Raw genomic sequence first — 18,108 nt, forward strand, 5'->3', positions numbered from 1 at the left:
AAAAGTGGCCCCACCCTTTTAGGCACAATCCGGTTCAGAAAATTTAGGATTTGGAAAAGCGGGGGAACAGAAGAACAGAGCAAGAAAATTGGGGGTAGGGTTCGATAACGCGGGCTTTCAGAGTTAGGATATGTGGGACACAGCAAGGTGGTCTCTCTAGGAATCCACCACTGGGACATTTGACATCAGATCATCCAAAGTCAACGTTAGGTCCAAATTGCAAATATGTAGAAATTGATTCTTGTAGGACCAATTCCTTTTCAGAATTTTGCTTCTAAATGCCATTGGACTAGAAATGTGTTATATAGAAATTAAAGAGTTCAGAAAGAAAAATTGCAAATTAGATTTACAGAAATTCTACTTGGGTGCCTCTACTTCTCTCTTTCAATTCTAGTAGTCTAATTAGGCTAAAATCCACTAATTGAGCCGAGAACCTCACAAGTGTAGAACCTTACGTCACGTGGACATGACTCCTATAACGGCTATCCCAACTACATAGTTTTCACACCTTGTCTATGAAGCACAATAGACTTGCTCCAAAATATACCCACACCTCTAATTATTTACAGAGAATCTTTCGCATACTTTGTCCCTTATCTAGACAAATACCTTCACTCTAAGTACAACCACTTTTCTCGTATGTTTTCAAATGTCACTCTTGCTTATTCTTAGGATCTCACACTCAATTGTTTATAATGTAGCATGGAAAAGATGCGTCACAATTCTCAAGAGCACTCAATATGATTCAACTTGTCTTATTTCATGCACCGATGATACTATATAGTTCTGCTCGTTGTGTGGTTTTCTTATTGGCCTTCAAGTTCAAATTTTAAGCTTGGATCCACTAGCTGTTATGTCCTGCCTACCTACTGGGTAAAAATCTCGTGAAGATTCCGCCGAAATTAAATTTAGAACTTCTGTCAATTTGGCCAATTAGACAAATCTTCTATATATGGTAGTTTTTAAGCACAGTTCATCAGTCTTCGGATGAAACTGTTTTTTTTTGTTTTTTTGGTCGTTTTCTCCGGATGAAATTGGTCTGCGACTTTTTGCAGCAGCATACTTGAATATCTTTATTTGGTTTAAAAATCCAACGGTCACGAAATCTATTAATTGAAAGCTTGGGTTGTCATGACTCGTGTTGCCATTATTTCTACACTTGCTTCTCCAGTTTGTTTCTTCTATATCAACATCAACAAAATATAGCTGCGCTCTAAATCAAATACATTAGGAACGCAATTAATTTTTGTTATCATCCAAATCAATTGCAGTTGTTTTCTGACAGCTGTGTTTGGATCATCGAACCATGCTTCAGTCCCACTCAGACAGAGACTAGCGGGATTACAAGGTATGATGATCCTTCCGTCATACTAATTCATTCTGATTGCATGAATGTTAGCTATTTTCGACAAAAATCACAATTTGACGATTTCTTCCATTAGGCTAAGCAATCTTGGCTCGATTTGCTTTGAACTGTATTTCAATTGCGCGTTGATCGAATTTAATAAATCGAATAAATATCCCTTGGAAGTTTGATTAGGAAAAACCCGAGATCAGACAAGCCAAGGCCAATGTATTTTTCAAATAGGCAAATAGGCTTTCAAAATCCAGTAGGATGGTCCCTGTGGTTTGAGAATTAGGGCATAAGAGATGCGTTGCTGATCTAATAAGTTCAAATGGGCTTTTTCTTGGGAGTGCTTTTCTCGGCTGGAAAGTCTCTCTCAGACAGCACATGGACACGTGACCTGAGAGGCCTGGGAGTCTGGGACCATGTGAAACAAGCAAGCCTGGAAAGTTTGCCCACAGGGGAGAGGGAGAGAGAGAGAGAGAGAGAGAGAGAGAGAGAGAGAGTCATTCTCTTTGAGTACATTCTAAATTGCATGATTCCAAAAGTTGCTATCAAAGCATAATTTCAGATTCTGCATTCTCTGCAGTGACTCGTCTCCAGGAAAACGCAGAAAATGAGAAGAATTTACTTCTCTAAAGATAAATTACTCTGCTTCTGTATTTTTTTGTCAGGATAACAACATACTCAATACTGCGCAACCCCATACTTCTGCCACAAATTGTTGGCCGGAACTTCTTTTTCCTTGACCGAATCAAATGCTATTGATGATAATGGACTAACCGTTTTACTCAAAGCAACACAAAGAATAGACATATGTAACGGTTAACCATTTTAACTAGAAATTAGAAACAAATCAGACCACAACTATTTTGCACCATCCTTCTTTCACCTGGTGATTTTCCTAGAGAGAGATTCACAAGCATGAAAGCCCAATGCCTTGTACTAGGCTTGATGGTTAAATATCACTGGATGGAATAGTCATCAGAGAAATGCTTGATGGATAAGTATCACTGAATGGAATAATCATCAGAGAAAGCAAATGAGCAGTTAGATGATCCTTGGGACACTGCATGCTTCGGCTGAGGTGGAGATGGATAGACGGTTGGCAAACCTTTTGACATGTCAGAGTCTGGCCTCATGGGCTCGATGTGCCGGATTTCCTTTAGCATGGCGACGACATCCTTCATCATCGGGCGGTCATCTGCTCTAGGACTCACACAGAGAAATGAGACGGCGAGTGTTTGCAGCATTTCGTGCATTGCTGGGTCAGCTCTCCCTCTAAGCTTCACGTCAAGGACATCGCCTGGGTCCCGCTTGCTTGCTAGATGGTCACGGACCCACTGAACCAAGTGTGCACCCCCAGGCAGTGTCGGGTCTAGCGGGTGTCTCCCTGTTAAAACCTCCAGAAGAACCACTCCGAAGCTGTAGACGTCGCTCTTCTCCGTTATACGCAGCATGGATGCATGTTCTGTGACCATGAACAGGAAAGTGATCAGTGAACTACGTAAAATTAAATCTATTGAAACAAGAAAGGCTTAACTAAACGAAGTGACTGACTAGTAGGAAATATTTACCCGGAGCCATGTATCCATAGGAACCAGCAAGCTGAGGCCTTTGACTTGGTTTTGACAATCCATCATCAACATCAGGATTCACAGTCCTGGCCAGACCAAAGTCAGCCAAGTATGCTTCAAACCTTGGACCCAGTAACACATTCATGGCCTTCACATCACCATGCAAAATTGCAGGTACACAGTCATGATGCAAGTAGGCTAAGGCATGAGCCACACCCAGCACAATTTCATATCTAGCCTCCCATTCTGCTCCTCCCTTCCCAACCCCGTGAAGCAGAGAGCTCAAACTCCCATTGGGAAGGTAATCATAGAACAGGAGCTTCATATTCCGGTTCGAGCACCAACCGAGAAGCCTAACAATGTTCTTGTGCCGGATTGAGCCCAGAGTCCGGATCTCCGAGCTGAAAGCACCTGATTCTTCAGTTGACCACATTTTCTTGACAGCAAGCGTTTCCCCACTTGGGATCATGACCCGGTACACAACTCCAGAGCTTCCGGTACCGATTACATTGGCGGAAGTCAGATTCTTGGCAATGTCATCCACTGACAAATCGAGCTTCTGATACAAAGTCATTTCCCAGGTCTCTTCTTCCTTGAGACCCATGTTGGCCATACGGCCACGGACTAGTAAATAGATCGCAAGTAGCACAAGTACCGCACTAATGCTGACGAGGATTGACATCGCCAGCCTTGCAGCAGATCTTGCTCGAGCTGCAGACTGATTGCCATCGGCCGGAGTCACGAGCCCCCCAGAAATGTAGAGGCCATGGTTACCAGTGAGATCGTTCAAGGGCAGCTTTGTGAAGAATGGGGTGTTGGGCAATTGACCAGAGAAGTCATTGAAGGAGACATTGAGAGAAACAAGGTTTTCAAGGTTGCCCAGAATGTTGAGATTTCCTGTGAGATTGTTGCGTGAGAGGTCAAGGACTCCTAGCCTGGTGAGGCCAGAGAACTGGGGAGGTAGTTCACCGGAGAATTGGTTGCAGCTAAGATTGAGAGAGATTTCGAGTGATGAAATTTGGCCTAATTCCTTCGGAATACTGCCAAAGAAGCCATTCCCTCCGATATCAAGCATCTGAAGTTTACTGCAAGATAAAATCTCCGCTGGAATTCTCCCAGAGAGTTGGTTCTTGCCCAAGTTGAGCTTTGTCAGTTCGGTGAGCAAACCAATGCTCTGATCAAGTTGGCCTGTAAGCCGGTTATCCGAGATGTCCAAGACCTGTAAACTCTTGGGCAGTGAGTCTGGCAGTGGCCCTGTGAGGCCATTCGCATGGAGGTCAATGAACTCGAGATTCCCACACCCAAATATTGCTGGAGGAATCTGTCCCACCAGCCTATTGTTGCTCAAATCAAGGAAATTCAAGCTACTTAGCTTCCCTATATCTGATGGAATAGTACCAGAAAGCCTATTATCATTCAACCTCAATCTATACAGGGCTGTGCAGTTTCCTATATCAGGCGGTATAAAACCAGACAGATCATTAAAAAGTAGCAGCAGCTTGGTGAGATTCCTCAGCCCGAATATCTCTTTCGGTATCTGCCCTGAAAGGCGATTGTAAGAAAGATCCAGCAGCTGTAGGCCATCGCACTCAGCAAGACTCTCCGGGATACTGCCGGTCAGATTATTCTGCCAGGCGAAGAAAAGGGTCAAGCTCTTTAAATTCCCAATTAGACTAGGAATTTCACCGGTAATTCCGTTGTTGTCCACTTCCAAATGAGTCAGAGCGGTGCAGTTCGTGATTTCAGGAGGTATGGTACCCGATAGCTGATTAACACTCAGCTGAAGCTCCTGAAGTTTCAAGAGATTCCCAAAACTCCTTGGAATGCTGCCGGTCAAGAGATTCACCGAGAAGTCCACAACTGCGAGCTCAGTGCAGCTTCCAAGCTCATCAGGAATCGTACCCACCAAGCTGTTCTGCCATAGAAGTAGGTTCTGCAGCTTCTTGAGATTTCCAATTTGCCTTGGAATTGAGCCAGAGATTGAATTCTGATACAGATATAGATTCCGCAACTCACTGCAGTTTCCTATATCCTCAGGGATGGGGCCTGATATCTGAGTCGTATAGATAGCCAATGTCTGAATCCTCTTGAGCATTCCTATTGATGAAGGAAGATTCCCAGAAATGCTGGTCTCCGCAAGGCCTAGCATCACCAAGTTGGTGCAGTTCCCAATCTCCCAAGGCAGCTCGCCCTTTAGGTTCTTGTTCCCTCCAGCTCGGAAAACTTGTAACCGGCTCAATGCTCCGACACTCCTCGGTATTTCACCACTGAGCTGATTATCAAAGAGTGTCAGATACATCAGGCTCGAGAGGTTCCCAATGTTGGCAGGAATCTCGCCTTCTAGAAAATTTGAATTCAGCCATAAGCTCTCGAGTTTGCTTAGCCTGCATATCTCTATCGGGATTGTGCCAGAGAGCGAGTTGTCGCTGAGGTCGATCGAGCGGAGCTCCTGGTAGTCTCCGAATTCCTTAGGGATCGGGCCTGTGAGATTGGTTGAAGAAAGCACGAGGGTCTTCAGGGACTTGAGCGCCTGAAAGTTTGAAGGCAATGAGCCTTGCAAGTCCAGTGACTTCAAGCTCACTTCGGTGACTTGGCCGTTCGAGTTGCAATGAATTCCGAACCACTGGCAGGGAGTTGGGTCCGAAGGACTCCATGAGATTAAAGCATCTGTGGAGGTGTTGAGGCTGTTTTTCCATGCTAGAAGAGCTTGGCCCTGTACATCAATGGAGGATACACAAGAGAAACATATCGAGTTTATCGAAAGGAACAAGGTGAAGGAGAAGATGTTGGAAGAGAGAAGGAGATTCCTTAAGGTTGCAGGCATTGCTGAGGGAACAGAACAGGGGATGATCTGTTTTGGGATTGTAAAGGGTGGAACCCCATGTTTTGTTTATAACAGGAAATGCAGATCCAGATCAAGAGCACCTTTTTTTTTTTTTTTCTCTTGTATTTTCATAAAAAAAAAAAAGAAAAAGAAATTTATTTTGGATAGTATTATTGAAAATGGCATACTTGTGAATTAAGAGATGGTTGATGCAGGTGGGTTGTTTTGGAGGGTTTTGTTTTCTGATGCTGATTTTGTTGCTTCTTTTCTTTGTATCTTTCTGCTGCCCGAGAAAAGTTTCTGAATCTGTTATATCCACATGATTTGCCTAGTTTCTCACCGGGTTGTGCAACGTGATTTGCCTAGTTTCGATTTGGTAATAACTGTCCCCATTTGTTGCTTAAGCCCTTTTTATGGTTACCTGTTTCAATCCTTCTCATAAATAAAAGATCCTCAAAACTTTTCCTTGCCTTCATTCCCAAGACTAGAGTGCGGTTGGATTCACTGGTTGCACTGATCAAGATGGGTTGTCTGATACGTGTGGAACCCTCCCCTGATGGGAATACATCAGTGATTTAAAGTAAACAAGAGACAAGCCCTTTTGGCATATTTCAATTGTTTTTTTTCGGCTGAAGTTAGCCCCATCAGTGGTCTGTCTATTGTGTATAGCTTCAGAAATTATGAGTTGGCCATGTGTTTGTTCCCAGGCAGGTTTTCACTAACTTTAGTAGCAAAACTTTTCACCCTCAAATTCGAAATTTGATTGACGTTAAGGGATTGAAAGGAAGGATACAACATGGGTCATAGTCAAATTGCAGTTCACTTTATGAAAAGTCAACTGGGTTGTTTTTACTAAGATAACATCACAGATCTGAAAGCACTTCTATTCATGAAAGGAAAATTTGTAATAATTTTCAGAGATCTGGGTTGAACTTAATATACTCTTCACCTTTCCTTTGGCAAAAGTTTTGGTTTTCTTAGAAAGTGTTACACTGCATGTGGAATCTAATGGAGTAATGAACAGCACATGCAAGAAAAGAATAACTCCGTACTTCTAATTAATATATATATATATATATATAAAATTCATCTTTAATAAGCTGCAGATCTGGGGATGTTGTCGGGTGGCTTTTTGTACTTTAAACAAAGTTAATAAGGAAGCTGGGGAAGGTTTACTTGTGTAGAGTGGAAGAGACAACATCACACCACATTGAAATTGTTAATTAATGATTCGTTGTTTTTTGCTATCTTAACGCATGACCTACACAAAAACAGAAGATAATTTACTTATAAATGATGGGATCAGTCTCGTGCCATCGCACCTAGCATTGTGAGGTCACGGGCTTGATTGGACAATATCTTTAAGCTCACCCTGTTTCTCTTTGATTAATCTAATGGAAAGTAAGGAGAAATCAATTTGGCAGCAATGATACAGTGTAAAGAAAGAGATTAGTCATTCAATTTTGGTCAATTTTAGTAATATATGTCATGATTCTCATTATGCTTCATGACATGATCTACAGATATGAGAATCTCGACTTTAGTGATATAGAAATAAATTATTCACGCTGAATTTTCCGATGACTATTGGATATGTGTATATCAATTCTGTCACTATACTGAAATCAATATGCTTATCTGTAATTTACAGTGAGAGGGATAAAAGTAGTTTTCAGGAGAGAGAGAGAGAGAGAGAGAGAGAGAGAGAATTTATAAACTAAAGCCATAGAAATGAAAGAACAAAAGAAGAGACAACGACATCAGCTAAATGCAGAGGAAAAAGATGTGAACTCCCTCATCAAAACTCACCTTTTTAGAGGTTATTTTCTTTTGCCTTTTCCTCTGGTGAAAAGCATCATTCTCTTCAAAATAAAGTAAATTTTTGTAAGGTTTCAGGTTTCCCTGGCCCATAAAAAGGTCTCGTGGGGGTCATTATTTACTTACCTAAGCCTTTAAGCAGTTAATTTCAATGCGTTAGGATCAGCCTTACATGGGGAAAAAAACCGGGTTCCCAAAAAACCAAAAAAGAGACCTGTTGTAATAGTGTAAAAATATTGAAGACTCAGGCTTAGTTCTATAAATCGAGTTATATGATCTTATGGGATGATAGAACTATTCGAACTTGACTTAATCACGCTTATTTCTCATTGGTTAATTTAGACAGCGTTAATACGAAGCATAGACGGTGAATGTATTAAACTGCATGGCCTCTGTGGTTAGCATTCTTTATCCTACAAATTTGCCTCAATGGCAACATTCCTGCAGTAAATTATTAAATCCCTGCACTGTTTTCGATTCCTCACACCCCAAAGTGTGAACATATAGTAACTTCTTATGAAAGCAAGACTCACAATATACAAAAGAACTGCTGGATGTCTTCTTCTTTGTCCCCTCCTTTAAGAAATATAATAGCTGAAGTGGTAAGAACATGCTTGATAATAAACAAAAGCAAGACATAGAGTAGCATTTTCTGCATCAGTGATTTTCCACATACTATTCGACATCTCCCTACGGAGTTGAACAAAAGACGGGAAAAGTGTGAACATATCGAATCTCAAACCCGGTTTGGGTCTCTAGATTACGGATCTAATCACATGATTATGATCTGATCTGTGCATGATATTCAAAGCTTCAGAAAGAAAATGAGAAGTGTAATAGATGATTGGTTGAGAATCAGACCACCGTCCAGAAACATTTTTTAAAAGGACTGGAAAATTGCGATGGGAAGTGGACGACATGACATAACGTTGCTTTTGGTGCTCCAGTGGCTCACCCTAGAAAGATACGATGGGTGTCCATCTAGAAGCGTTCAAGGGAGCGAGACCCTGTTTCATTCCCAGACAAATTCACAATTTTGCCTACTCACACTTCAGATTCCCATTATTGCCAGTGAGGGGTTATTGGATTGCCTCTGGGTGTTCTCTTGTCTTGTCATGAGCGAGAGAGAGAGAGAGAGAGAGAGAGAGAGAGGTGGTAGGAAGTTCGTGAGACTTCCTTGTTCATTCACAGTACTCGCAAAGCTGTGTGATAGACACCGCTCCACGAGACGAGATGCCGATACTCCATTAGAGCGTGCAAGGCGAAAAGGGGCTCATGACTATGTACCAAAAATAAACAATCAATACCCTTTTGGACGAAATACCCCAAGTTGACATCAGTCACTCACGAGAGAGGGTGGGCTGCACTGCACAGTAGAATGGTCCACACGCGCAGTACGGTAGCACCAACATCAAGCTCGAGCTTCGGTTGGAGGAGGTACTTGGGGCACACGTGCTAGGAAGGTGGGGCAAGCATGGATCATCACTAACTTTAGCATCTTAATCCGATCCTCCGCCCCTCCAATAATGCAGCCTGACGCCATCCAGATCTGGACCGGGATTAAACTAAACTAGACTAAATCCCATCAAGTTAGTGATAGAGGGACGGATGGAGGGTCCACTGCACGAGGAAGAATCGAGATAAGATTTCTGGAAGTGGGCCTCAACCCCTAGCGCATTTCAGCGCCGATAGGGGAAAGAAAGGTGCCCGTTGAGAGTCCATATGAACTGCGGGGATGGAGCCGGGGTTTGACGAGAAAGCAATGAGCATTATTGCTCTTTGCTCTTTGCTTCTTTTGAGCAGAACCAAACGCTGCCTAATTTCGCTTATTTTTCTATTTGAATAGGGTCCCCGCGAGACGGATGGCACAAGAAGAAAGAAAGTATGTATATAGAAAAAAGATGAGTGGAAAAGACTTCACCTTTCTTGCGGAGGATTTGTGTGGAGCTATGACTTCGGCCTCCGTTGTCTTAGAATGAGGCAGCGGCGACATGATTATTGTTCGACCCCATTCTATCCAACTCGTTTAGGCCATCAAATGCGACCAAGTTTGATTAGAAGAAAACTATGGCTTCTCGATTAGAGTAACCTATGTTGTCCGGTTCCTTCCCTAAGCCAACTTTTTCTTGAATTTTCCAAATAATGGAAAGAGACCGACGCTCCTGAAAGAATCATTTAATCATGGATATTGCCTAAATATCATATTGGTCTTTATTGAGATGATTAAGGAAACTCGATGAGGAGCATGGTATAATTCTACTCTTGATTATGTTAGTAAGGAAGATAGTTTATTAATCATTGATTTTTTAAAAAATTATTCCAAATCAAGTCATTGAATTTTGAAAGTTTGCAATCAAATTATATATCCGATGAACTGATTTTGATCGTGATATATGTCTACTGACGCATCATTTGACAGGTTATCGAATAAAATCAAAATTTTATTGACGTTATTGTCATGATTGGGATTATTCAAAATTTAATGACGTGAACAATCATTAATTTGCCTGTATTCATAACCCAAGCTGAATTTTATACTCTCCGATTCTTCTCAAACAACAGTCGCAAGGCAAAATATCAGCGCTTTCGACGTAGGAAAACGAAATGAAAATAGACAAATCCGAATAAATCGGGGGAATAAAAAATAAAAGATCAGTAGCGGTTGACGGCGTTGCAGTTGGTGCGGACCTCGCCTTCGTCGCCGGTGAGCACCTGGACGTTGCCGAGCTTGGCCATGGAGACGCCGAACTGGTAGTTGAAGAGCTCGGGCTGGGTGGCGAGCGCCGACACGAGCGGCCCGGTCCGGGAGTCGGAGTTGAGGTACTGGTCGGTGGAGAGGAGGCCCATCTTCTTCTGCAAGTTCTTGTAGTACATGTTGTCGAAGGTTTTCGGGGTCCTCCCGTCGAGGTACACGTACTCCGACGCCCACCGGCACTTCCGCTTCAGGTAGTTCCCGTACTCCCGGTTGAGGGTCGGGTCGGGTTTTCCGGTGGACTTGTAGTTGTAGAGCCGCGATTGGATGGACCCGCAGGTGCTTCGCCCTATCGTGTGCGCGCCTGCACCCGGATCAAGAAGAAGGAAAAAGAATAAAATTAAAAATGTACATTTCAATTATATTTGAGAATACATGGTGATTTTTTTTAATCAAAGTTGACCATAAAAATTTCATAAACTAATCCTCACATCCATTCAAAAAGCACCCTATAGACTAAAATTGCTATATAGATAATAAATAAAAAAAATGGAATATAGTGTTTTAGACTTTATTTTTTTATTTATTTATTTTTTCGTTGATTTGTGAAAAGAAATGAGAAAAAGTTCACCTGAGAGAACAACCAAGTCAAGGACATTCAATCCTTGGGATTGGAAAAGCTGGAGGAGAGACGTGACGTTCTCGTGGCCAACCGGCACCTTGCTGGCCTCCTTGGCGACGGAGACCCTCCCGTCCTTGCGCCCGTACGGGACCATCCAGAACGGCCCGCCGGCCAACACGGTGGCGTCCCTCGCGGCCGAGGTCAGGATGTCAGCGCACGATGCCATCTTCGGGCAGCTCTTCTCAAGCGCCGCCTTTATGTCGTTGATCACCTCGAACCCCCTGAGAGTCTTGCTCTCCGCGGCGCTCCTCTCGCTCCCTGGGTAGTTCAATAGTATCGACGCGTCGCATCCCTACATAACCAAATCAAGAAACTCGAGTCAAATGAAGCCGGCAAAAATTCGCATTTTGGTTTACTTGGATGTCGAAATTTTTCGATTTGGTCTATAGAAAGCTCAATCAAGAGTGAGATATAAATTATAATGCAATAAGTTAATTAATGTTGGTGTATTGATTCATTAACTATAAAGACTTCTCATTATGATTTTGAAATTGCCTTATGTATGTCATTTTTATATGTGGCCACTACTAGATAATAAATTTTTGGTTGCTTTTCTTAGCGACGACTTTATTAATAAGTGCGATTTTTGCAAAACTTACGAAAATAATTTGGTTGATGCTGACCAACATAATTTTGGAGAAGGAAATTGCTCTGCTGACTAGATTGCTAACTCTGGAATTGACAAGTGCCGGAATACTAATTTTTTTTTTATTATTATCAGGTGATAAAATAGAAATAGTATATTTACCACGTTAATTTTTTTTATTTTGCTTTAGCCCTTTTTCATTTAAAAAAAAAAAAAAAAAGAAAAAAAAGCGGTCGGACAAACTACGTACCCTGACGACGCAGTCGTGGAAATGCAACCTCATCAGGGCTGGTGCCAAAGTATAGTCCTTCTTAATCCATTCTTTCACTTTCCTGCTCACGATGGCCTCAAAATTGGGGCAACTCTCCTGGTAGTACTGGAACGACAGCCCGTACGCTTCGACCGGCAGCCCGCCTGCTCGGACGGTGGCCGAAATCAAGTGAAGGGCGACGAGAAACAGCGCCGACGGCACAAAGGCTTTCATGGTTCAATGTGATCGACGATCGACGGCCGGCTAAAGCTGTATGCTGTTGACCAATGTGCAGGAGATCGATTGATGTTTGATGTTGCAGACGGTGCCCGCCTCAGGAATTTATATACGATCCTACGTTTCTAGCAATTAAGTTAGTTGGACAAGGTGTTTGGTGATCAATGTACGTGAGATCCACCTCTTGGGCGGTGTTGGTATGACATGCCGGCATGTAGAGCTTTGGAGAAGAATTTGGTTCTTTTTATTTTATTTTATCTAGTTATCAAATTAGTTTTTTTAGTCAAATATTTATCAAATTAGTTTAGTTGTTGCGGCCGGTGCCGTATTGGGGAACCACTACACGTATGAAAGCTCAATTTGGATGGCTTTCTAGCAAAAAATAAAATTAAAAATAACAAAGAGAGAAATAAAGAAAGAAGGAAAGGAATAATTCAATCGATGGCTAATTATTCGGACATCTTTGAGGCAAAATGATATAATATTTAATATATGTTTGTTTCGTGGAAATGTATAATTTGGGAAATATTTTTTTTTAAAAATAAGTATTTATGTCACTTACAAAATAAATGAACGAAAAATATTTTAATTGTTCACGAAGATGTTAAGACATAAATTATTATCGGCAACAAAAATAATGTTTACTAATTAATTATATCATGAAATATAACCGATTATTTTTAAGAAAATACTTTCTAAATAATTTATTTTTCATGAAATAAACTTACCCTAAAAGCAAATTATTACTTGACTCCACGTTTGCATTTAATTAATCTTGTAAATTTTATACATTGCACGACCATATTTTTTCACCATTTTCCCCTAGGTAAAAAATAATAATAATATAATCAATCATATGCTTATACAGTAATTGTAAAAGAGCGTTTGTGCAGTAGTACCCCCTTTTGTCTAGCACGATTTAAATTAGTGGATCATCAGTGTACCTTCTCACATAGTAAATGGACATCAATTGCCCCTAAAAAAATTCCAATTCCGTCACTGTCAATAAATCAATAAGTGATCGTCATGTCCCATTATGTCGGTTAGAGAACACTTATTAGGATATAATTTGATATTTGGTTATATTCTAAGATATCTAGGTAATTCTAACAAAACTATGAGTACGCCTAATGCACAACCCGAAGCACACCATATATATGGCATCAATCTCTTTTTAAGTTACTATTGATATCCATTTCTCAATGTCAAGATCCTCAGCATTGTTCATCTAATATGACGGTGTTCCAATAAGGTGATCTTATGGCAATTCATGCACTCCCTATCGGTTCAACCTTTTTTCCAATACTCTTGCCGACGTGGTCAAGGCTTGAGCTTGTTTTGTTTTGTGCAAGGCTTGAGCTTAGACACGATTAAAAATGCAAAATCACTACTTCGACTCTGTTTGTTTCGTATAAAAGTGAATGATTTGGAACGTATTTCTTTAAAAATGATCGATCATGTTGCTTATAAAAATAAATGATTGTTGATGAAAATTTTTGGGCATATTTTATTGTCAATAATGAAAATATTTTTCATTATCTTATTATTTCAAGCCATACAAGTAATTATTTTAAGTAAAAATATATTTCAAATCATTCATTTTACTCAAAATAAATAAACCTTTATCCCAAAAATACAACCACATCTCTTGCAAGACTGCTCAAATTAGAACAAAGTTAGCGCAACTTTTGATGGTAACAGTAATTTAGTGCTTCCCAAGTTAGTCAAAGGTTAGTGCAACTTCTAATGGATCTGGTGCCTAACAATAACAACAACAGCATGATAGTCTTTTTGAAGGGGTTTCGTCCATGTCTAATTTGTGTGAGGTCTGACTTACACACCATATGAGAGTGCCTTCACTTCAATATTATCACATTTTTGAAATTTCAAGCATCAACAGAATTTGAAGACGTTTTTTTTGCAAACTCACTGTTACTTCTACAGGGAATTTGAGGGGATGTTACAGGATATTGTTAGAGATAATAGATATTAGGCGTATTATTTGATATTTTGTAATTTCCTAAGATGACTAACTCTCTTTATATTAGGTTACTTCATTTTCTGTGCACATTATTTTCGGATATAGATACCGTTTGATTGTAAACCATTAGATCGGCAAGAAATACAATGATCCTCTCGGTTCTAACCATGCAAATCCTCATCTCCATCTTTCTTGAACGGATTAATATGACATCATGCCTTCGATTTCAGTGCTCTTATGACCTCACGCCCATGAAAAAACTTTAGGAAAAGGGAAATCTCACCGCAAGTCAACACAGAGCAATAAACCACTTCTGCCTATGTTGGCAACTTGGGCATGCACGTGCAAAAGATGTGGTCGGAAATCCCCGGTTGTCCCCAATAATGCTGCAGTCACTAAAACCTGATTAAGACTGAGATTTGTTGATGTGATCCTCCCTCAATCCATCCCCATCTTTTTCCGTGAGACAGTGTCCATCCGCACGAGCGGATAATCCCCACTTCGCAAACATCAACGCCGGTCACTTTTTGAGCTCTCCCGGAGTGGCTCGCGTCCCTTCACTCAAGTCGCGGTCACACCTTCTGCAATTATGTGCCTCAATCATTTTGATTAAGCGCTGTCTGATTTTCCCTCAGCAAGTTGATGGTGTTCAAGAAAAGATTAGAAAAATCAAGCGTCGTATTCATTCACGACGACATGAGTTTTTGAAATGAAATCGACCCGACTACCTCCGTGGATGTTATTTTCATCAGGGAAGAATCGAGCCCCGGATCTTCTCTTGTCGAAAAAGAGTGACCGATGAACGGAGAGAAGCGAGAGTAATCTTAAAGCAATTAACTATGAGTATAAACCACACCCAGCTTTTTTTTTTTTTCTCTGTATGTTTAGCTTTAAAAAAGTTAGGCTTAATGTTCTAAAAAACTACAAAGTTCTACGACCAATTCTATCATAAACATTTTTTGTTCCATATAAAGAAACCCTCAACTTTAGATTCAATTTCAATTCTCTCCTAAACTTTTTCCTTATCTGGTAAAAAAACTCCCCACTTGACGTTCTATTCCAATTCTACCATATAGTCCCAATTTTATCCTAATCTTTCTTAGTCTTATAAAAAAAATCAACTTTTAATTGACTTACAAATATGCTGCCATTAGCCGTCCTTCCAAAATTTCTCGTGGAGAATTGAGAAATTGAAAACTCCCAAACACAAGTTTTTTTGAGTGTCTTGAGCTCAAGCTCTTCGAGTGCAAGCTCTCCAACTGCGAGGATGGAACACCCTCGAGCATGAGAGCTTGAAGATTGAGCCACAAAATCGAAGATCCCTAAGCAAGAAGGTAAGGAGACTCTTTTAAGAGTAAGAGCAATTGAAAAAAGTCAACCCTAATTGCTCTAGTTTTTACCTAAATTTCAAATTCAATAAGACATTATTTGGGCTAATATGGAATTCATATCTAATAACGTCTTATTGGATTTGAAATTTGGGAAAAACTAGAGCAGTGATATGGAAATACCACTTGAGATCACTAAGGACGGTTTTAGAAAGAAGCATTAACGAGGGAAAATTTAGGACTCATGTAAAAGTTGGTTAATATTTTTAACCAAAAAATTATGGTAAGAGTGGAATTGAAACTAAAACAGGGGTTTTTCTTGTAAGACAGAAAAAGTTTATCGTAAAATTGTGACTAAACCTTAAAGGTTTTTCATAAGTTTAGGGTGGAATATGGTCCAAACCTAAAGTTGGAGTTTTTTTGTAAGACAAAGATGTTTAGAAAAAATTGGAATAAGAGCTAAAGTTGAGAGTTTTCTAAGGTATTAGACCGGAAAATTACATCCAGTAGTCATTGAAAAATTTTGATTTTGTCAATTTAACTCTAAAATTTTGCGCAAAATTTCAATATAATCATTCAGATTAATTTACATCGAAAATTATTGATGTAACAGTCCACTCATCATCGATTATTTTATTTTACATGACTCATCATACCCAAAGTAGCCCGTGTTTTCCGGCTCCTTTTTGGTTCCAAATATTTTTCTTCATTTGGTGGTGGGCAAAGCCAAAACTGACTTCGTTTCGCCAAGTTGAACGCTACTTTGGCTTTTTCGCATTCTCGCCTCATCTTCTCGATCCTCCTTTTCCATCTTTTAATTAATTTATAGCCTTTCCTCCCTTGTTTTCAGGCGTCCTGTCCCTTATCATAATCTCGATTCCTCCTTTTCAAACGAAGCACGTAGCTTCTCTCGCTTCTTCCACTAGATCAACCTACTGAAATTCAAGCCTCCTCATCATGAAGACCGGGCCTTCGTCCTTGAACCAAAGCTCTCTTGTCAAACGTCCAAATCGGTGTCCAAATCCAAAAGCAGTCGCGGCGTCACTTTCCCCGTCGTTCCTTGATTTCGGGGCTCCCGGATTCCAATTACATCTTTCTCATGATTGCCCATGATATTAGATTTCGATTTAGATTAGATTGGGCGATGGAATGCTTTTGGACTCGGTTCTCAGGATGATTTCCTTCCACTTAAAAAAGGCGAGCGAGGCCTCATCAATCATGAGGGTCAACAAAATACGTGCACTGAACTCTGCCTCTTTTCTTGCGCATTTTTTGTTGTTTAATTGTAACCCACGTAGATAGCCACGATGTGGTAGCTGGTCGAGTCAACTTCGCACCGATTTGAAAGGTGGTGGTGATGGTTTCATTCGTAGCTAAGAATTTCTGTGTGCGCGGAAGTGCTGCTAGCAATTGCAACCTGCATGTTAAAAAGAAGAAAGTAAATAGGGCATTTCATTTTTTGAAATTTTCTTAAATCTTGTGAGGTAAGGAGGGAAGAGATATGCGTAGCGAAATTGATGGAATAATCTTCAATTTTCTACTTTCCATTTTTGGTCAAAGATGAATAGTATGTTAAAAACTTTAAAATAGGAAAGTGGCCGTGCAAAAATAAACAATAAGGCCTTGCTTCCTTACAAAACCTTATCGAATTGAATACTAATGATGTGTTTATTTCACTGAAAATTTCATGATAAAGACAAATATTTTTCATGAATTTTTTTTTAAAGAAAAAAGTTAGTTTTCAATTTATTTAATGATTTTGAGAAAGTGATTTCTTTCTTACTAAAATAAAAAGTCATTTTTATTCCAATTTAAGTTCATTATTTTCATTCCATGGAAAACATATTCCATAAATGGATTAATTTTCCATCATCTAAGCACTGAAAAATTGAAAAACAATTTCCAAAAAACAGTTTTCTTTCAAACAAATGGCCCTTTAAATTTTCTTTAGTATGGTGCCAGGCATCTTAATTATTTTAGAATTATAGACAGTAATATTTAAGATCTTTAAAAGTCATGAATTTTTAATTAAAATGAGCTTCTTCTTTTTATTGTGGTTGGAAACTGGAGTAGCTTCGATATTTGTCGAGGCATTCATGAGGAAAATGAGAGAATACGAAAAGGATTTCTTTTGCAAGGTTGTTTGGTGTTTCTTTTGCAGTTTGAAATCGAGCTTCAGTTATGCACCTCTTTATCCTGAAGTTACGTACATGTCTTTTTCCTTCAAGTGAAATGAAAATTTTTATTCCAAAAAAAAATAAAATAGAACTTCAGTTATTGAAATCCTTAAATTTTAAGAACAGTATATCAGCATTTACAAGTAAAACCACCCTCCATTACTTCATAATCTTTTCCAAATAAAAAAGCTTATTCTTGTAGAGAATTCTCGTGACATGATTGGTGGCTTATAAGTTATGAGCCGAAACAAACAGGGCCGAAGAATCAACAGCCTGAAAGCGCTGAAGAGAAATCAACAGCCTGAAAGAAAACAAGAGACCCAAACTACATTCCCGGCCCAACCAGTTTAGAAAAATACTGCTGAAGACGGAGTGATTTTGTTTAAAAAACTAGGTCATCTTAAGACGTGATTATTGGGCGTGAGCCTACCGACAAGCGCAATGGGTCCGGTCTAATTGCTAGCGAGCCATCACATCAACCACGCTGAATCATCAATACTTCGCAGAAATGTTAACGATGACCTCCATTATGGAACAAATGACAGCATAATGTGTGTGTGTGTGAGAGAGAGAGAGAGAGAGAGAGAGAGAGAGAGAGAGAGAGAATCCCC

At 40.0% G+C, this 18,108-nt stretch overlaps 2 protein-coding genes across 2 annotated transcripts; both read right to left on the bottom strand.

The window, feature by feature from the left end:
- Positions 1-1,881: 1,881 nt before the first annotated feature.
- LOC104452161 (LRR receptor-like serine/threonine-protein kinase) lies at positions 1,882-5,810 on the bottom strand. Its single transcript, XM_018876744.2, has 2 exons — positions 2,923-5,810; positions 1,882-2,816 (listed from the first exon to the last, which is right to left on the bottom strand). Exons 1-2 carry the CDS (start codon positions 5,744-5,746, stop codon positions 2,356-2,358), a joined length of 3,285 nt encoding a protein of 1,094 aa, XP_018732289.2. The 5' UTR covers positions 5,747-5,810; the 3' UTR covers positions 1,882-2,355.
- A 4,266-nt stretch (positions 5,811-10,076) lies between these two features.
- On the bottom strand, positions 10,077-12,072 carry LOC104450403 (peroxidase 7). Its single transcript, XM_010064934.3, has 3 exons — positions 11,775-12,072; positions 10,888-11,230; positions 10,077-10,620 (listed from the first exon to the last, which is right to left on the bottom strand). The coding sequence occupies exons 1-3, from the start codon at positions 12,006-12,008 to the stop codon at positions 10,217-10,219; spliced, it is 981 nt and encodes a 326-aa protein (XP_010063236.2). The 5' UTR covers positions 12,009-12,072; the 3' UTR covers positions 10,077-10,216.
- Positions 12,073-18,108: the final 6,036 nt, after the last annotated feature.

Source organism: Eucalyptus grandis, chromosome 6 (assembly GCF_016545825.1).
Source record: "Eucalyptus grandis isolate ANBG69807.140 chromosome 6, ASM1654582v1, whole genome shotgun sequence".
Lineage (NCBI taxonomy): Eukaryota > Viridiplantae > Streptophyta > Magnoliopsida > Myrtales > Myrtaceae > Eucalyptus > Eucalyptus grandis.

Bases quoted from the DNA above. Each gene is read 5' to 3' on its own strand.
- LOC104452161 (XM_018876744.2), bottom strand. From the start codon at position 5,746: ATGCCTGCAACCTTAAGGAATCTCCTTCTCTCTTCCAACATCTTCTCC. The intron at 2,817-2,922 runs GTAAATATTTCC...TCATGGTCACAG, and splicing joins CTATGGATACATGGCTCCGG to AACATGCATCCATGCTGCGT.
- LOC104450403 (XM_010064934.3), bottom strand. From the start codon at position 12,008: ATGAAAGCCTTTGTGCCGTCGGCGCTGTTTCTCGTCGCCCTTCACTTG. The intron at 11,231-11,774 runs GTACGTAGTTTG...TTGGTTATGTAG, and splicing joins TCCACGACTGCGTCGTCAGG to GGATGCGACGCGTCGATACT. The intron at 10,621-10,887 runs GTGAACTTTTTC...ATCCGGGTGCAG, and splicing joins TGACTTGGTTGTTCTCTCAG to GCGCGCACACGATAGGGCGA.